This window comes from Oxyura jamaicensis, chromosome 30, assembly GCF_011077185.1.
Source record: "Oxyura jamaicensis isolate SHBP4307 breed ruddy duck chromosome 30, BPBGC_Ojam_1.0, whole genome shotgun sequence".
NCBI classification, from domain to species: Eukaryota; Metazoa; Chordata; class Aves; order Anseriformes; family Anatidae; genus Oxyura; species Oxyura jamaicensis.
This window is the reverse complement of record NC_048921.1, coordinates 326375-341573: the sequence shown is the minus strand read 5'-3', so window position 1 is coordinate 341573 and position 15199 is coordinate 326375. Positions and strand designations below refer to the sequence as shown.

Below are 15199 nucleotides of genomic sequence, written 5' to 3'. Positions count from 1 at the left end.
GGGGGCGTCCCGGCGCTGCTTTGTGCGCCCGCGGGACGGCGACACGTGGCTGCTCCCCCGGCTTTTCGGCCGTGCCCGTGCCCATCCTTGCACTTTATTCCCCATCCCCGGAGGCGTTTCGGGGCGTAGATTTTGGGGTACGGCGCCGTTTTCCACTGGTGACCTTCCTTGGGGGGGGGGGTATTTGGGGACACACGCGCGCACGGACGGACGCACGCGATTTCGGGGGCGCAGCCGCCCGTCGTTCCTCCCCGCCGCCGATTCCCCTTTGACCCCCCTGCCCCTCTCCTTTTGGCAGGCTGCAAGATTTGGAGCGGGATGAAGACAGCCTGAGCGAGAAGGTGGGTGCCGGGTGCTGCCGCCGCCGGCGGGAAACGCCTTTCCGGGCCCCCCCCCCCCCCCCCCCCCCAAAAAAAAACCCAGCGCGCCCCCTCGGCTCGCGGTCGGGCGCTCGGTGCCTCTTTGGCGCGCGGTGATTCATCGGCGTGGCACGGGAAGGGAGCGCTCGCGAGGCTCCGGTTTGGGGCCGGCCGCGGCGGCGGGCTCACCCCGGGCAGGGCGGGATGGGGACGGCGCGCCGGGCAGGCCAAGTGAGAGCCCGTCTCCCCTTGCTGGCCCAGCTTTTCCCCGGACGCGTGCCCTGCGGTGAGGTCGCGGTCCCGCTGCGGTCCGTATGTCCCCGCGTCCCCGTTGTCACGGATCTCGCCATCATGTCATGTCAGGAGGTCCCCCGGCAGCTGGGTGAGCGGCGCCCGGGTTCGGAGCCGAGCCCCCGCGGGGAGGAAGCCGCGTCCGCCCCCGGCCCACGCTGTCCCCTCCGTCCCCGCAGGAGAGCGTGCAGGAGAAGCTCAGCCTCATCCAGGGCTTCTTGCAGGCGGATGTGCAGGACCAGCTGAGCGAGCTCGAAGCCAAGCTGCGCTGCGAGGAGCTGTCGGAGGTGAGACCCGGTGCCCGGTTTCCTTGGGAGCGGAGGGAAGGAGCTCGGCTTCGTTTTGCTCGTGCCCCCTTCAAACCACGCCGATCCCCCCCCGCAGGAGAGGTACCTGGCCAAGGTGAAAGCCCTGCTCCACCGAGAGCTCTCGGCGGAGAATGGGGACGCGGCGCCGCTGCTGCGGGCGTCCAACGGGTGCTCCAAGAACGGCGCCTACGGCAGCGACGAGGACTCGGAGCGGGCAGGGCCCGACGGGGAAGAGGACAGTGCGATGGAGATGGAGGAAGCGGCCGCCTCTTCCTCTTCCTCAGCCCCTGTGCCGCGGGCTCGCAAGGCCAGGAGGAGCAGATCCAACGGGGAGAGCAAAAGTAACGGCTCTGCTCTTGCAGCCGCTTGAAAGGCAGCGGGAATCAACACGGAGCGGGAGCGCGGCGGTTCCCGATGGGGCGCATAACAGAGCCCCTCCGGATGGGGTTTGGGGGTCTCTTTGCCTTGCTCGGGGCTGGGGGGGATCAGGGAGGGGGTTGTTGGCCACCTGGGGGGGCTGCGGGAGGTGCAGGGCAGCGGGTCCCACGCCGCTAACGCCGACCCTCGCTGTCGTCCTTACAGGGTCTCCTGCCAGCTCCCGGGTCACCCGCAGCTCCGGCCGGCAGCCGAGCATCCTGAGCATGTTTTCCAAAGGGTCAGTACACGGGGTGGGACCCGCGCCTCCTTCAGGGTGTCCCCGGGGAGCCTTCACCCTCCTCTCTCGATCCCCAAACCCGCCGGGCTCCCTCCCGCGAGGAGCCGGAGCCCGTCGGCGCCCCGCAGCGCTCGTTACGCCCGGCGTGGGACCCCCGAGGGCTGACCCCGGTGCGTTTGAACCCATCAGGTCCAACAAACGGAAATCGGAGGAGGTGAACGGGGAGGTGAAGCAGGAGGTGAGCGCGGAGAAGGAGGATGAGGAGGAGCTGGAGGAGAAGGTGCGTGGCGGTGCCCGCGGGGGGGTGAGCTCGTGGCCGGGGGGTGCTCGTTGCCTGCGCGTGGTTCCCGAGGCCGCCGCGCGCTCCGTCCTCATCCTCGCACACCCCTTCGTTTCTCCCTCAAGGAACAAGACGAGAAGAGGATTAAAATCGAAACCAAAGAAGGGTGAGGAGCAGAGCCTGCCGTACGGGCGTTTTCTGAGCGGACCCTCGGGACCCCGTTGGGGCTGCAGGGTCGGGGCCGTTCGGCCCCATCAGCACGGGGAGGATCGGGGGGGGCAGCGGGGGGCGGGGGGGTCCAGCCTGCTCCACGCTCACGCTGCCTTCAGGGGCCACCGGGGACGTTTCTCTGCTCCGTGCCTTCATCCCCCCTCTCTGTGTTTTCTCGCTCCCAGGTCTGAGATAAAAGATGAAATTACTCAGGTTAAAACCACAACACCTGCTAAAGTAAGTCGCTTTCCCAGCCCGCACCCCGGCGTTTTTGGTGCTTTTTTTTTTTATTATTATTATTCTTACGGCTCTTCCACGTGGTGGCTGGGGGTCTCTAAGGGAAGGGGGAAGCCCTTTCCAGCACTCACAGCTGCCCCGAACCAAAACCCGAGCGAGGTGGGGAGCAGCACGGCCCGCGAGAGCTGCCTCGGCTGCTTTCAAAGAGCCCGGATGCTTTGGGAACAAGAGCACGGGGCCGCTCGGGGAAGGAGCTCGGAGCCCGAGGCTGGCGGAGGAGCGGGGAGAGAAGAGCTCACGCCGCCTCCCGTGTCTTGCAGACCACCCCTCCCAAGTGTGTCGACTGCAGACAGTACCTCGATGACCCTGACCTCAAATTCTTCCAAGGGGATCCCGACGATGCCGTAAGGAATCGGCCCTGTTCGGGGCGCGGGGTGCTGCCGGGCGGGGAGCGCTCCTCCACCGTCCTCCTCTCTGTGTCTCGCCCAGCTGGAGGAGCCCGAAATGCTGACCGATGAGCGCTTGTCCCTCTTCGACGCTAACGAAGATGGCTTCGAAAGCTACGAGGACCTTCCTCAGCACAAAGTCACCTCTTTTAGGTGAGCAGGCTAGGAAAACCCCCGCCCGGATCCGCAAATCCGGTGGAAAAAAAAAAACTAAAACCAACACGAAACTCAACCTGCCTCCGTCCCCGCCAGCGTCTACGACAAGCGAGGTCACCTGTGCCCGTTTGACACCGGCCTGATCGAGAGGAACATCGAGCTGTATTTCAGCGGAGCTGTGAAGCCCATCTACGACGACAACCCCTGCCTGGACGGTGAGCGCGGTGCGGAGGAGCCCCGAGGGGGGGGCACGGGGCCGGCGTCCCCCCGTGTCCCGTCAGCTCTCCCCTCCGCAGCTCCTTGGGTTTCGGGCTGACGCCTGCGGCTTCTCTCTTGCAGGTGGGGTGAGAGCCAAGAAGCTGGGGCCCATAAACGCCTGGTGGATCACGGGGTTCGACGGCGGGGAGAAAGCCCTGATCGGCTTCACCACAGGTGGGCGAGCCAGGGCGGCGGGCTCGGCGTCTTAAATCCTTCCTTCAGTCGGGTCAGGGTGGCTCCCAGAGGGGCTTTTCCATTTGTTCTTGGCCCGAGCTGCTTTTCTGGGGGGTTTGAAGGCGTTTCCCTCCCCCGTTTCTGCAAGGAACGGGGACGTCACCCTTCCTGGAAGCTGTTCTGTTCAAAGGCGGTGTCAGAGGAGGACGGAGCTGGGCGGCAGCAAACGGAGCTTGTAGTGGCAAACAGACCCGGGGTTGTCTTTGCTTTCTGCGCCCTGCCTCGAGCTCCTCGAGCGTGGGCAGAGCTGCCCCGGGGCTTCCACGTGTGCTTAGGTCCCTGGTAGCCGTGTGGACGGGCTGGCTTCCCCCCCCCAAAAAAAACACATCTCCTGCAGTCCTCGCTCGGCCCTGACCGCCCGGTTCCCCGGTTATTTACCTCCCGCTCTCGGCCGCAGCCTTCGCCGACTACATCCTGATGGAGCCCAGCGAGGAGTACGCGCCCATCTTCGCCCTGATGCAGGAGAAGATCTACATGAGCAAGATCGTTGTGGAGTTCCTGCAGAACAACCGCGACGTCAGCTACGAGGATCTGCTCAACAAGATCGAGGTGAGCAACACCCCCCTGCCCCGGGGGAGCGCCGGGCCGTGGGGAGATGGTGGGTGGGGGGGGTTGCTCCGCCGCCCTCTCCCACCCTCCCCCCCCCCTAACCTGCCCGTCCTCGCAGACCACCGTGCCTCCCGCGGGGCTGAACTTCAACCGCTTCACAGAGGACTCGCTCCTGCGGCACGCTCAGTTCGTGGTGGAGCAGGTGGAGAGCTACGACGAAGCCGGGGACAGCGACGAGCCCCCCGTCCTCATCACGCCCTGCATGAGAGACCTGATCAAGCTGGCTGGGGTCACCCTGGGGAAGAGGTGAGCCCCCCCCCGTCCTTCCCCGCGCGGCCGTGCCAAGCCAAAGGTTTGCTCCCCGGCGGCTTTGCGGGCAGGATCCTCCCGGGGTGTAGCCCAGTGCTTGCTCCCAGCTGGGAGAACTTGAGGATTCAGCCCTGGCGCCTCCGTAGCACGGGCAGCAGCGGGAAACAGGGGCAGAAATCCTCCCAAAACCGGCCCAGAGGGAATCCCTTCGCTCTGTGGGCGGCGCGGCACTGAGCTGGAGCGCGTGGCGGGGCTGGCGGCGGTCCCGAGGCGCGGGCTCACAGCTCTCACCTTGCCCGCAGGCGAGCCGTCCGGCGGCAGGCCATCCGGCACCCCACCAAAATAGACAAGGACAAGGGCCCCACCAAGGCCACCACCACCAAGCTGGTGTACCTCATCTTCGACACCTTCTTCTCGGAGCAGATCGAGAAGGACGAGAAGGAGGACGACAAGGAGAACGCCATGAAGCGCCGGCGCTGCGGCGTCTGCGAGGTAACGGGCGTGCGGGGCCAGGCGAAACGGTGCCACCCCCGGCTCTCCTTTCCACCCCGAACGCCCCCCAGCCCCATTTGGGGTTCCCACATTACGAGTTTTCGCTGGGTCCCTCGGGACAGAGGACCGCGGATTGGTCTGGGTTGGAAGGATCCCTTCTGGCCAGGGATCTAGAACTAGGTCAGGTTGCCCAAAGCCTCGTCCAAGCCAATTCTGAACGCTTCCAACTCTGGGGCATCCCGCAGCTTCTCCGGGCAAAAACCGTTCCAGTGCCTCACCGCCCTGATGGTGAAGGATTTCTTCCTTAAATCCAAAGATTCCTGAGGCTGCCCCGTAGCCCCTGCCCCTCCTGCCTGCGGGGTCCCTGCTGCTCCCGCCCGTGCTCAAGCTGCTTTCTCCCCGCCGCAGGTGTGCCAGCAGCCCGAGTGCGGCAAGTGCAAGGCTTGCCAGAACATGGTGAAGTTTGGGGGCAGCGGACGGAGCAAGCAGGCTTGTTTGCAGAGGAGGTGCGTCCCCACCGAGCCACCCTGGTGGCGTCTGTCCCCCTCCGGAAAGAGGGGACGGGGTCTGCAAAGTGCCAGGTCCGTCCTGGTCCCCGCACGACGGGGCTGCAGCCACGGTCCTTTTGTGTCCCCAGGTGCCCCAACCTGGCGGTCCGGGAAGCTGACGAGGACGAAGAAGTGGACGATAACATCCCCGAAATGCCGTCGCCCAAGAAGATGCTGCAGGGCAGGAAGAAGAAGCAGAACAAGAGCCGCATCTCCTGGGTGGGCGAGCCGGTCAAGGTGAGGCTGGGCGCACGGGGCCGCGGCGGGGCCGTGTCTCTCGTGGGGATTTCAAGCTCTCCCCGACCGTCCCGTGCTTCCGCAGAGCGATGGGAAGAAGGACTACTACCAGAGGGTGTGCATCGACTCGGAGACCCTGGAGGTGGGAGACTGCGTCTCCGTCAGCCCCGACGATCCGACCAAGCCCCTCTACCTCGCCAGGTCGGTCCCTGCTCGTGGTCGTTGCCAATTAGGGAGCCCTAATTGCTCTGGCGAAGCTCGGAGCAACGCGACCCCCTCCTGGTGCACCGTAACCTTGGCTCCTCGCCCGCAGGGTGACGGCCATGTGGGAGGACAGCAGCGGGCAGATGTTCCACGCGCACTGGTTCTGCCCGGGCTCGGACACCGTCCTGGGGGCCACCTCCGACCCCCTGGAGCTCTTCCTGGTGGACGAATGCGAGGACATGCAGCTGTCCTACATCCACGGCAAAGTCAACGTCATCTACAAGGCGCCCTCGGAGAACTGGTCGATGGAGGTGGGTGAGAGCCCTGCGACCTCCGGCTGGAATCGGCGCTCGGCGGCCGCGGCGGAGAGGCGGCGGCACCGCTGCTCCCCGCGAACACCTCTCTCCCAGCAGGGCGGGCTGGATATGGAGATCAAGATGGTGGAAGACGACGGGAGGACGTACTTCTACCAGATGTGGTACGACCAGGAGTACGCTCGCTTCGAGTCGCCGCCGAAAACGGAGCCCACGGAAGACAACAAGTACAAGTGAGCGCGAGCAGGGCGGCACGGAGGAACCGCTCCTCGCCAGAGCCGCTGGAGCCCCTCCGCGGCCCCGTCACCGCGCTCCTGTCCCTGTCCCGCAGGTTCTGCATGAGCTGCACCCGTCTGGACGAGGTAAGACACAAGGAGATACCCAAAGTGGCTGAGCCCCTGGAGGAAGGGGATGGGAAGATGTTCTACGCCCTGGCCACCAAGAACGGAGTGCAGTACAGGGTGGGAGATGGCGTCTACCTCCTGCCGGAAGCCTTTTCCTTCAGGTTGGTGCTTGCAGGGGGCTGGAAGCGCTTGGAGGGAGGCTGTTGTGTCGATCCCGCGAACTGAGCACCCAGCGCCCTGATTTCTGAAAGCTTTAACCCAGATTTCACCTCCCGGTATTGAACGGAGCGACTTGGCTCCGCGAGCCGAGCTGCCGCGTTCCGGCAGGCGAACCGAAACTCTGCGCGGATTGTTTTCCTTCAAAAGAAAGAGCTTGGGTGGATGAAAGAGCTAAACAAGATCCCCCGCCTGCTGCTTTGTAATTAGGGGCAGAGAAATAGCAAAGCCCTTTGGGAAGAGGGCTGCAGCGTGCGGGCACCTTGCTTTGCAGCTGCGTGCTCGTGCCCCATTCTGGGGCGGCTCGGTGCCAGCGCTGCTGCAGCGAGGGGAGCAGAAGAGGTGGAAGCAAGCACAGAAGGGGGAGGGGGATGCTCTGGGCTGCGTTATTTTATTTGGGGCGCTGGAAAGGGGCTCCGCAACGGGTTTCGTCTCCATGCTCCCCAGCATGAAACCCGCCAGCCCGGCCAAGCGCCCCAAGAAGGAGGCGGTGGACGAGGAGCTGCACCCGGAGCACTACCGCAAGTACTCGGAGTACATCAAGGGCAGCAACCTGGATGCCCCCGACCCCTACCGCGTGGGCCGCATCAAGGAGATCTTCTGCAACATCCGCAGCAACGGCAAGCCCAACGAGGCTGACATCAAGCTGCGCATCTTCAAGTTTTACAGGTGAGCGGTGCCGGGAAGAGCTGGGTGGCGTCGGCACAAGGTCGCTGCAGAGCCCGCTGGTACCTCGGGCAGCTCTGCAGGGCCAGGGGGTGCAGCGTGGGCACGGCCCGAAGGGGTTCGGGGCCACCGGGGCCTCCGCTGCGGCGTGCTGTCAGCGCCGTCTCGGGGTGTGGGTGTTTACCCAAACATTTGCAGGCTCTCGGTCATCTCCCGCGCAGCACGGGGAGATGTGCGCGAGGAGCCTTGGCAGCGGCGAGGAGCGTGCTCCCGCTCAGAACACGCGTTTGAAGCCTGGCTTCCAGATCTCTCTGCCTTTAAATTTGCCCTCTCCCTCCCCCAAGAAAACCCCAAAAAGCTCCTTTTGGTGTCAAACAAGTCATCCCTTCGGTGCTGCGCACAGCTCGTGCTAGCAGACGTGTGCTGTGGGAGGAAATAAACCCGCTTCTCTCCGTGGAGATGGAGCTGTGCAGCGGGGGAGCACCACAGCCTGGGTCGGACCGGGGTTAGGGTTTGCCCCCAGGCGTTTCCCCTACCCAAGAGCTCTTCCTGCAGACCCGAGAACACGCACAAGTCCATGAAAGCCAGCTACCACGCAGACATCAACCTCCTGTACTGGAGCGACGAGGAGACGACCGTCGACTTCCGCGCTGTGCAGGGCCGCTGCACGGTGGTGTACGGCGAGGACCTGACCGAGAGCATCCAGGACTATTCCGCTGGTGGCCTCGACCGCTTCTACTTCTTAGAGGTGAGGAGCACGTCCCCAAGGGACCCGAGCAGACGCACTGAGCTCTGCCAGTCCCTGTCTCCCGTTTTGGCGACAGCGTCTCGGCGAGGAAAGCTCTTCGTGTTCCAGCTTCCCAAACTCCTTCTCCCCCCCCCACACCCCAGGCTTACAACGCAAAAACCAAGAGCTTCGAAGATCCTCCCAACCACGCCCGGAGCTCCGGGAATAAAGGGAAGGGGAAAGGCAAAGGGAAAGGTGAGTGTCGAAGGGGGTGGCGGCGGCTCGGGGCACCCGTTCGCGCCTGCCGTTAGGTGCTGCGGAGCGGAGATAAGACTCGCCACCAGCCAGATGTTTCTGTGCTCTTCTCCCGCTCCGGTGCTCTCACAGGATGCAGCTCTGCGGTCTGTGGCTCTGTTCTTAAGGGACAGCTGCGCACGGCCTCACCTCTTCGAAATAAACCTCTCGGCAACGGCATCTGGCCCCTCTTGAAGTTTTTGACTTGCTGGCAGCCCTCTGCCGGGGCTCGCCGCTCTCTAGCGTAGGGATTTGCACCCTGCCAAGGCAGGGAGCGGCTCCGCGAGCTCCTGCTGCTCTGCTCTGAGCCTGAAGGTGTCTGAGCGCATCCACGGGCTGTTGGGTGGAAAGGGATCGCGCGGGGAAAGAGGAGAGGCTTTCCTTCCAAATGCAGGGGCGTATTCTGGCAGCGGCAGGACAGTTACGGGTAGAAAGGTGCCTTAAGCCGATGTTTTAGCTGCGCGGAGGAGGGCAGAGAAAATTTGCCTCGTAAGCACTGAGAGGAGGAAATGACTTCGCCTTTTGATGTGAGCGGGGCTCTGCTTGCAGGCAAAGGCAAAGGGAAGTCGTCTGTCGCCTGCGAGCAGAGCGAGCAGGAGCCCGCCGAGCTGAAGCTGCCCAAGCTGCGGACCTTGGACGTGTTCTCTGGCTGCGGGGGGCTCTCCGAGGGCTTCCACCAGGCAGGTGAGCGGCAGAGCCGGGGGAATCGGCGCCGGCCGTCTCTCTGCTCGCTTCCTCCATCCCTTATCCCGGGAGCCCCGAGCTGGATCGGGGAGCACGAAGCGGCGCTCCGCTCATCCGAGCAAGCCCAAGACGCTCTGCGTCGTCTCCCCAGGCGTGTCGGAGACGCTGTGGGCCATCGAGATGTGGGAGCCGGCCGCCCAGGCTTTCCGGCTGAACAACCCTGGCACCACGGTCTTCACGGAGGACTGCAACGTCCTGCTGAAGCTGGTCATGTCCGGCGAGAAAACCAACTCGCTGGGGCAGAAGCTGCCGCAGAAGGGGGACGTGGAGATGCTGTGTGGAGGCCCCCCGTGCCAGGGCTTCAGCGGCATGAATCGCTTCAACTCCCGCACCTACTCCAAGTTCAAGAACTCCCTGGTGGTCTCCTTCCTCAGGTAAGGAGGTGGCGGGGTGCGGGCTCGTCCCCAGGAGCCTCGACCGCTGCTCCATCCTCGTTCGTGGTCCCTCTCCCTCCTGGCAGCTACTGCGACTACTACCGGCCGCGGTTCTTTCTGCTGGAGAACGTCAGGAACTTCGTGTCCTTCAAGCGCTCCATGGTGCTGAAGCTCACCCTGCGCTGCCTTGTCCGCATGGGTTACCAGTGCACCTTCGGGGTCCTGCAGGTGGGTCCGGGGCACGAGCACGGCACCCCGAGGCAGTTAACGAGAGCAAAAACCCTTTGGCTCCAGCCCGGCTCTGCTCTGAACCGTCCCCTCCAAAGTGAGGCCGTTTGAGCTCTTTGGTTTCCTTCGCTCCTCCGCGGTAGAGGGAATTTCCCAGCTTTTTAAGGGTGCGGACGAGACGGGGATTGCCAGACCCCGTTGCCGTCCCCTCAGGAGCGTCCCTTCCTCCCCAGGCTGGCCAGTACGGCGTGGCCCAGACGCGGCGGAGAGCCATCGTTCTTGCTGCGGCTCCCGGTGAGAAGCTGCCCATGTTCCCCGAGCCCCTGCACGTCTTTGCGCCCCGTGCCTGCCAGCTGAGCGTGGTGGTGGACGACAAGAAGTTTGTCAGCAATATCACCCGGTGAGCCTTCGGAGCACCCGCGTGGCCTCTCGAGGGGCAGGGTTAGGGTTTAGCTGCTCACGGCTTGCCCCGCGCTCCCAGGACGTACTCCGGCCCCTTCCGCACCATCACGGTGCGGGACACCATGTCCGACCTGCCCGAGATCCGGAACGGTGCCTCTGCCCTGGAGATCTCCTACAACGGGGAGCCCCAATCCTGGTTCCAGCGGCAGATCCGGGGCTCCCAGTACCAGCCCATCCTCAGGGATCACATCTGCAAGGTACGCAGGGGTGGGTGACGCTGCACTAGCACCCGCCAGACCCAGAGATGAGGGCAGGGATGTTCTGTGGGTGCTGAGCAAACGGGGTGAGATCATCCCCAAGCAGTTTATCCCCAAACTTGGCAATTTGAGAGGAAAAGGAGGCTGGTGGAGCTGCTGGGATCTCTCCCTCTCCCACGGTGATAGGAATGGGGCCGCAGACCTGGTGCTGGGCTGTCCGGTGTCCCTCTGAGCCCCTTGCCCCCGCCGCAGAGCGCTGGGGCGCTCTCTGATGGTGGGAGGTGACGGCGGGCTTGGCGTTTGCAGGACATGAGCGCCTTGGTCGCGGCGCGGATGAGACACATCCCCCTGGCCCCCGGCTCCGACTGGCGCGACCTGCCCAACATCGAGGTGCGGCTGTCGGACGGCACGACCACGCGCAAGCTGCGGTACACGCACCACGAGAAGAAGAACGGCCGCAGCAGCTCGGGTGCGCTGCGGGGAGTCTGCTCCTGCGCGGAAGGTAGGCGTCAGCACCCCAACATGGTCTCCTGCCCATGGGCAGGGAGATGTTCTGCACCTGGCTTGGTGGGACGGGGTTTAATCCACTGCTAACCTTGCTAATTAGGGTTAGGTAATTCAGCCCAGCACCTCATAACCCGTTCCTTCCCACGGGCATCGTCGTGGTGTCCCCATCCCCTCAGAACGAGCTGCTCCCTGCTCCGCCGTTGACGTAAACGCTTGCAAAAACCACTTTTCCTTCTGCAGCTCGAATGTATAAAGTAATACCTTCTTCTCATCCCGCTTCAGCTGTTATTTGCCTTTTTAAACCTCCCGAGTGCAAATTTCCCGGCCTGCTCTACGAGCTTTCAATTGTTTTAATTTCATCTGCTGCGGCCGGCGAAGTTATTTCATTTCCACGCTTCCCAGTGACACAAATGAGGCCGTGTTCCTCAAACGTGGCCGTGTTCCTCAAATGCTTTTTTATTATTGCTGGCATTTACACGGCCGCCTCTGATGGGAGCTGCTCGAGAGGCTTTTCTCAGCGAGCTCTGATAAAGTTTAATCGGGCTGCCGGCACACACGGCCCGACAGGGTCAGTCTGGGGAGAGAAACGCTGATTGATAGCCTTTTGCTGCTTTTTTTAATGTTTGGATAATTGCTCCCCGTCTCTCCCAGGGAAGCCCTGCGACCCCGCGGACCGGCAGTTCAACACCCTCATCCCCTGGTGCCTGCCCCACACCGGCAACCGGCACAACCACTGGGCCGGGCTCTACGGGCGGCTGGAGTGGGATGGCTTCTTCAGCACCACCGTCACCAACCCCGAACCCATGGGCAAGCAGGTGGGTGCCGCTGGATCCGGACCCCCCCCCAGACGAAGGGCATCCCCCCCCCCTCGCTCTTTTCTCCAGCTGCTTCCTTTGCCGCCGCAGGGCCGGGTGCTGCACCCCGAGCAGCACCGGGTAGTGAGCGTGAGGGAGTGCGCCCGCTCCCAGGGCTTCCCCGATACCTACCGGCTCTTCGGAAACATCCTCGACAAGCACAGACAGGTGAAGCGCGGCCGCTTGCGCGCAGCCCCGCGGCGCCGCCAAGCCCGCGCCAACGTAACCCTAACTCTGTCGCAGGTCGGTAACGCAGTGCCTCCTCCTCTAGCCAAAGCCATCGGGCTGGAGATCAAATCGTGCGTGTTGGCGAAGCTGAGGGAAGACACCGCGGGTAGGTGCGGGGCCAGCGGTTCCCACACCTCGCCGCCGCGCCTCGCTGGGGGGGCTCGGGGGGGTTAGGACCGGCGGTTCTGCTCGATTGAAGCAGGAGATGGGGGAGATGGAGAGTTAATGGGGGCAATAACGGGGGCTCGGGGAGCGCCGCCGCCATCGCCCACCTCCTCTCCCCACAGCGCCCAGCGCCCCGGAGAAGATGGAAACGGTGGAACCGGCTGACTGACGCGCCTCCGGCACCAGGACTCCCAAACATGCACTGATTTATTTTATCCCCTTTTATTTTGTTTTGTTTTGTTTTGATTTTTTTTTTTGTTTGTTTGTTTTTAAAATTCTCGGTCCGTGGGACCTTCCCTGCGGCTGTGCTCGTGCCCACGTCTCTGCCCTCCGCCGCTGTCTGTGATGGTCGAACTCCACTACCGCCCAGGTTCCCCCCCACCCCGGTGCAGCCCCCCCCGGCCCCGGCAGGGCGCCCACGGGGCCCCCAGCACCTCCGGCGGGACCCCCTCCCCAGGTCCCGGCCCTGCCCCGGCCCCCCTCCCATCTCCCGTTTTTACGCCGCATTGTATTGAAAATAATCGGCCGCTTTGTACAAGTGGGAATTGATACTTTATGTAGTTTTTATATGTTGTAATATTTCTTCAAATAAATCTCTCCTATAAATTATAGCCCCCTCCCCTCCCGCTTTTCTCAGGCTTCGGGGGGCGCAGTAGGCCTCGGTTCCCCAGCGGGGCGTTGCTTAGCAACCGCTCCCCGGCGTGCACCGCGCGGCCGGCCCCCGGCGCCGGAAGTGAGGCCGGGCCGGCCGGAAGTGAAGCGCTTCCCTTCCGGTGGGGACGCGTGAGGGAAGCGGCGGGGCGATGCCGACGGGCGACTACGAGTGAGGGATCGGGACCGGGACCGGGCCCGGGGCGGCGGGAGGGGGGCTTCGGGGGGGGAATCGAGGCTCGGGAGGCGGAACCGAGGCCCGGGGAGGGAATCGGGGCCCGCGGGGGGGAATTGGAGGGGACCGGCGGGCAGGCGGGGCCCGGGGACGGCGCCCCCGCGGGGGGGGGGGGGGGGGGGCTGCGTGCCAGGATCCCCTAAAACCGGCGACCAGACCCCACAGAAGCAGCGGGGTGCTTTCCCCCTCTGCTGCGACGATTCTCCGATCCTCTTCCCGCAGACAAATGCATCACCAGCGAGCTGCTGAAGGACATCCCCCTGACGGGGGTGCTCGGGGGGAGCCTGAGCGCTGAGGCCGAGCTGCTGAAGGGAGGTAAGAGCCACCCAAAAACCCTGGGGAGGGAGGGGGGGGGGCTCTTCCCCTGCCCTTAACCCCCCACCCCGGGCAGCCCCATCACGGCTCCCCGCCCCGCAGGCCCCCTTCCCTCCCCGAAGGAGCTCATCAACGGGAACATCAAGACCATCACGGAGTACCGCGAGGAGGAGGACGGGAGGAAGGTGAAGGTGAGCGGAGCCTGGATTTAGCCTCTCCCTGCTGCCTCTCTCCCCGGCAGAGCAGCTCCGAGGGGGCTGCTCCTTCCAGCTTGGTACCTGGGAGCTCATTTGCCGCGCTCGTTCCTTTTTTTACGGGCCTTAATCGTCTCTGTTACGCTTCTCCAGATCATCCGCACCTTCCGCATCGAAACCAGGAAGGCCTCCAAGGCGGTGGCGCGTCGGAAGGTGAGCGTTTCTTGCGGCGAGGATACCAGCGGGACGGATTTCCTTCCTCAGAGAGGGGAAAAAAGCAGAAGGCAGCGCTCCAGCGGCCGCCGTTTTTCACCCTCTCCGCGTTCGGCGCGGCTTGGGAAGGGAGCCTGAGTTCGGGAAGGCTTCCCGAGCGGCCTCCTTTTTCCCCAGAACTGGAAGAAATTCGGCAACTCGGAGTTCGACGCCCCCGGCCCCAACGTGGCCACCACCACCGTGAGCGACGACGTCTTCATGACGTTCATCACCAGCAAGGAGGTGAGGCTGGGGGGTGGGCACCACGGGGAGCCCCTGCCCGGGCCTAAAAGGTGCTGAGAGCCCCCTCCTTGTGCCCAGGACCTCAACTGCCAAGAGGAGGAGGACCCGATGAACAAGCTGAAGGGGCAGAAGATCGTCTCGTGCCGCATCTGCAAGGGCGACCACTGGACCACCCGCTGCCCCTACAAGGACACGCTGGGCCCGATGCAGAAGGAGCTGGCCGAGCAGCTGGGGCTGTCCACGGGCGAGAAGGAGAAGCTCCCCGGAGGTCCGGCACCCCGAAACCTTTCCGTCGGGGTTCTCCCCCGCCCGAATTTCGGGGACGGCCGCGGTTTTACCGGGGCTCCCCTCGTCTTTTTTTTTTCTTTTTTGCCCGCAGAGCCGGAGCCGGTGCAGGCTCAGCAGAGCAAGACGGGCAAGTACGTGCCGCCCAGCCTGAGGGACGGCGCCAGCCGCCGCGGGGAGTCCATGCAGCCCAACCGCAGGGGTAAGGCTCGGCCTCCGCGGCCTCCCGTGTCCCGGAGCATCCCGCCCCCCCTGAGCCTCTCCTGTCCCCCCAGCCGACGACAACGCCACCATCCGCGTCACCAACCTGTCCGAGGACACGCGTGAGACCGACCTGCAGGAGCTCTTCCGCCCCTTCGGCTCCATCTCCAGGATCTACCTGGCCAAGGACAAGGCCACGGGGCAGTCCAAGGTGGGGGCAGGAGGGATGACGCCCCCCGTCCTTCCTCCTCCTCGTCTCCCTCCTCCTCCTCCTCACGCCCCGTCCTTCCTCCTCCTCGTCTCCCTCCTTCTCCTCGCCGCCCATTGTCTCCTTCCTCCTCCTCGCTGCCCCCCGTCCTCCTTCCTCCTCCTCGCTGCCCCCCGTCCTCCTTCCTCCTTCTCGCCGCCCCCCGTCCGTCCGTCCTCCTCCTCACGCCCCCCGTCCTTCCTCCTCGCCCCCCGTCTTCTCCCTCCTCCTCCTCACACCCCCCCCTCCTTCCTCCTCCTCCTCACCCCCTCGCTTTTCTCCCCCACCCCCCCAGGGTTTTGCCTTCATCAGCTTCCACCGCCGCGAGGACGCGGCCCGTGCCATCGCTGGGGTGTCTGGTTTCGGCTACGACCACCTGATCCTCAACGTGGAGTGGGCCAAGTGAGTACGGGAGGGTCCTGGGGGGGCTCCCAGGGGTCCTGGGGGGGCTCCCAGGGGTCCTGGGGGCTCGCGTCTGGCTGC

At 64.5% G+C, this 15199-nt stretch overlaps 2 protein-coding genes across 2 annotated transcripts in view; both read left to right on the top strand.

Annotated features, from left to right (window-relative positions):
- Positions 1-12704, top strand: part of DNMT1 (DNA methyltransferase 1) — a 13780-nt gene extending 1076 nt beyond the window's left edge. Inside the window, exons 2-34 of the mRNA XM_035308700.1 lie at positions 299-341; positions 830-937; positions 1035-1299; positions 1541-1613; positions 1803-1893; positions 2019-2059; positions 2289-2340; positions 2661-2744; positions 2830-2939; positions 3039-3157; positions 3282-3374; positions 3832-3983; positions 4102-4289; positions 4595-4784; positions 5193-5290; positions 5422-5569; positions 5655-5770; positions 5883-6084; positions 6187-6320; positions 6419-6592; positions 7095-7316; positions 7869-8061; positions 8205-8295; positions 8884-9018; positions 9170-9452; positions 9539-9680; positions 9914-10080; positions 10162-10339; positions 10646-10841; positions 11498-11661; positions 11752-11868; positions 11944-12034; positions 12216-12704. Of these exons, the coding sequence (XP_035164591.1) occupies positions 299-341; positions 830-937; positions 1035-1299; positions 1541-1613; positions 1803-1893; positions 2019-2059; positions 2289-2340; positions 2661-2744; positions 2830-2939; positions 3039-3157; positions 3282-3374; positions 3832-3983; positions 4102-4289; positions 4595-4784; positions 5193-5290; positions 5422-5569; positions 5655-5770; positions 5883-6084; positions 6187-6320; positions 6419-6592; positions 7095-7316; positions 7869-8061; positions 8205-8295; positions 8884-9018; positions 9170-9452; positions 9539-9680; positions 9914-10080; positions 10162-10339; positions 10646-10841; positions 11498-11661; positions 11752-11868; positions 11944-12034; positions 12216-12262 (4507 nt within the window). The 3' untranslated portion in view covers positions 12263-12704. The remainder of the gene's footprint in view (positions 1-298; positions 342-829; positions 938-1034; positions 1300-1540; positions 1614-1802; positions 1894-2018; positions 2060-2288; positions 2341-2660; positions 2745-2829; positions 2940-3038; positions 3158-3281; positions 3375-3831; positions 3984-4101; positions 4290-4594; positions 4785-5192; positions 5291-5421; positions 5570-5654; positions 5771-5882; positions 6085-6186; positions 6321-6418; positions 6593-7094; positions 7317-7868; positions 8062-8204; positions 8296-8883; positions 9019-9169; positions 9453-9538; positions 9681-9913; positions 10081-10161; positions 10340-10645; positions 10842-11497; positions 11662-11751; positions 11869-11943; positions 12035-12215) is intronic.
- EIF3G (eukaryotic translation initiation factor 3 subunit G) lies at positions 12439-15152 on the top strand. Its single transcript, XM_035308699.1, has 10 exons — positions 12439-12463; positions 12731-12826; positions 13202-13294; positions 13397-13485; positions 13642-13701; positions 13879-13983; positions 14062-14251; positions 14363-14470; positions 14544-14680; positions 15012-15152. The coding sequence occupies exons 1-10, from the start codon at positions 12439-12441 to the stop codon at positions 15120-15122; spliced, it is 1014 nt and encodes a 337-aa protein (XP_035164590.1). The 3' UTR covers positions 15123-15152.
- Positions 15153-15199: the final 47 nt, after the last annotated feature.

What these genes read in the sequence shown, in the direction of transcription:
- EIF3G (XM_035308699.1), top strand. Translation starts at nt 12,439, where the DNA reads ATGGTCGAACTCCACTACCGCCCAG. An exon ending in CGAACTCCACTACCGCCCAG is followed by an intron (nt 12,464 to 12,730) that starts GTTCCCCCCCAC and finishes CGCTTTTCTCAG; the next exon opens with GCTTCGGGGGGCGCAGTAGG. An exon ending in AGGACGGGAGGAAGGTGAAG is followed by an intron (nt 13,486 to 13,641) that starts GTGAGCGGAGCC and finishes ACGCTTCTCCAG; the next exon opens with ATCATCCGCACCTTCCGCAT.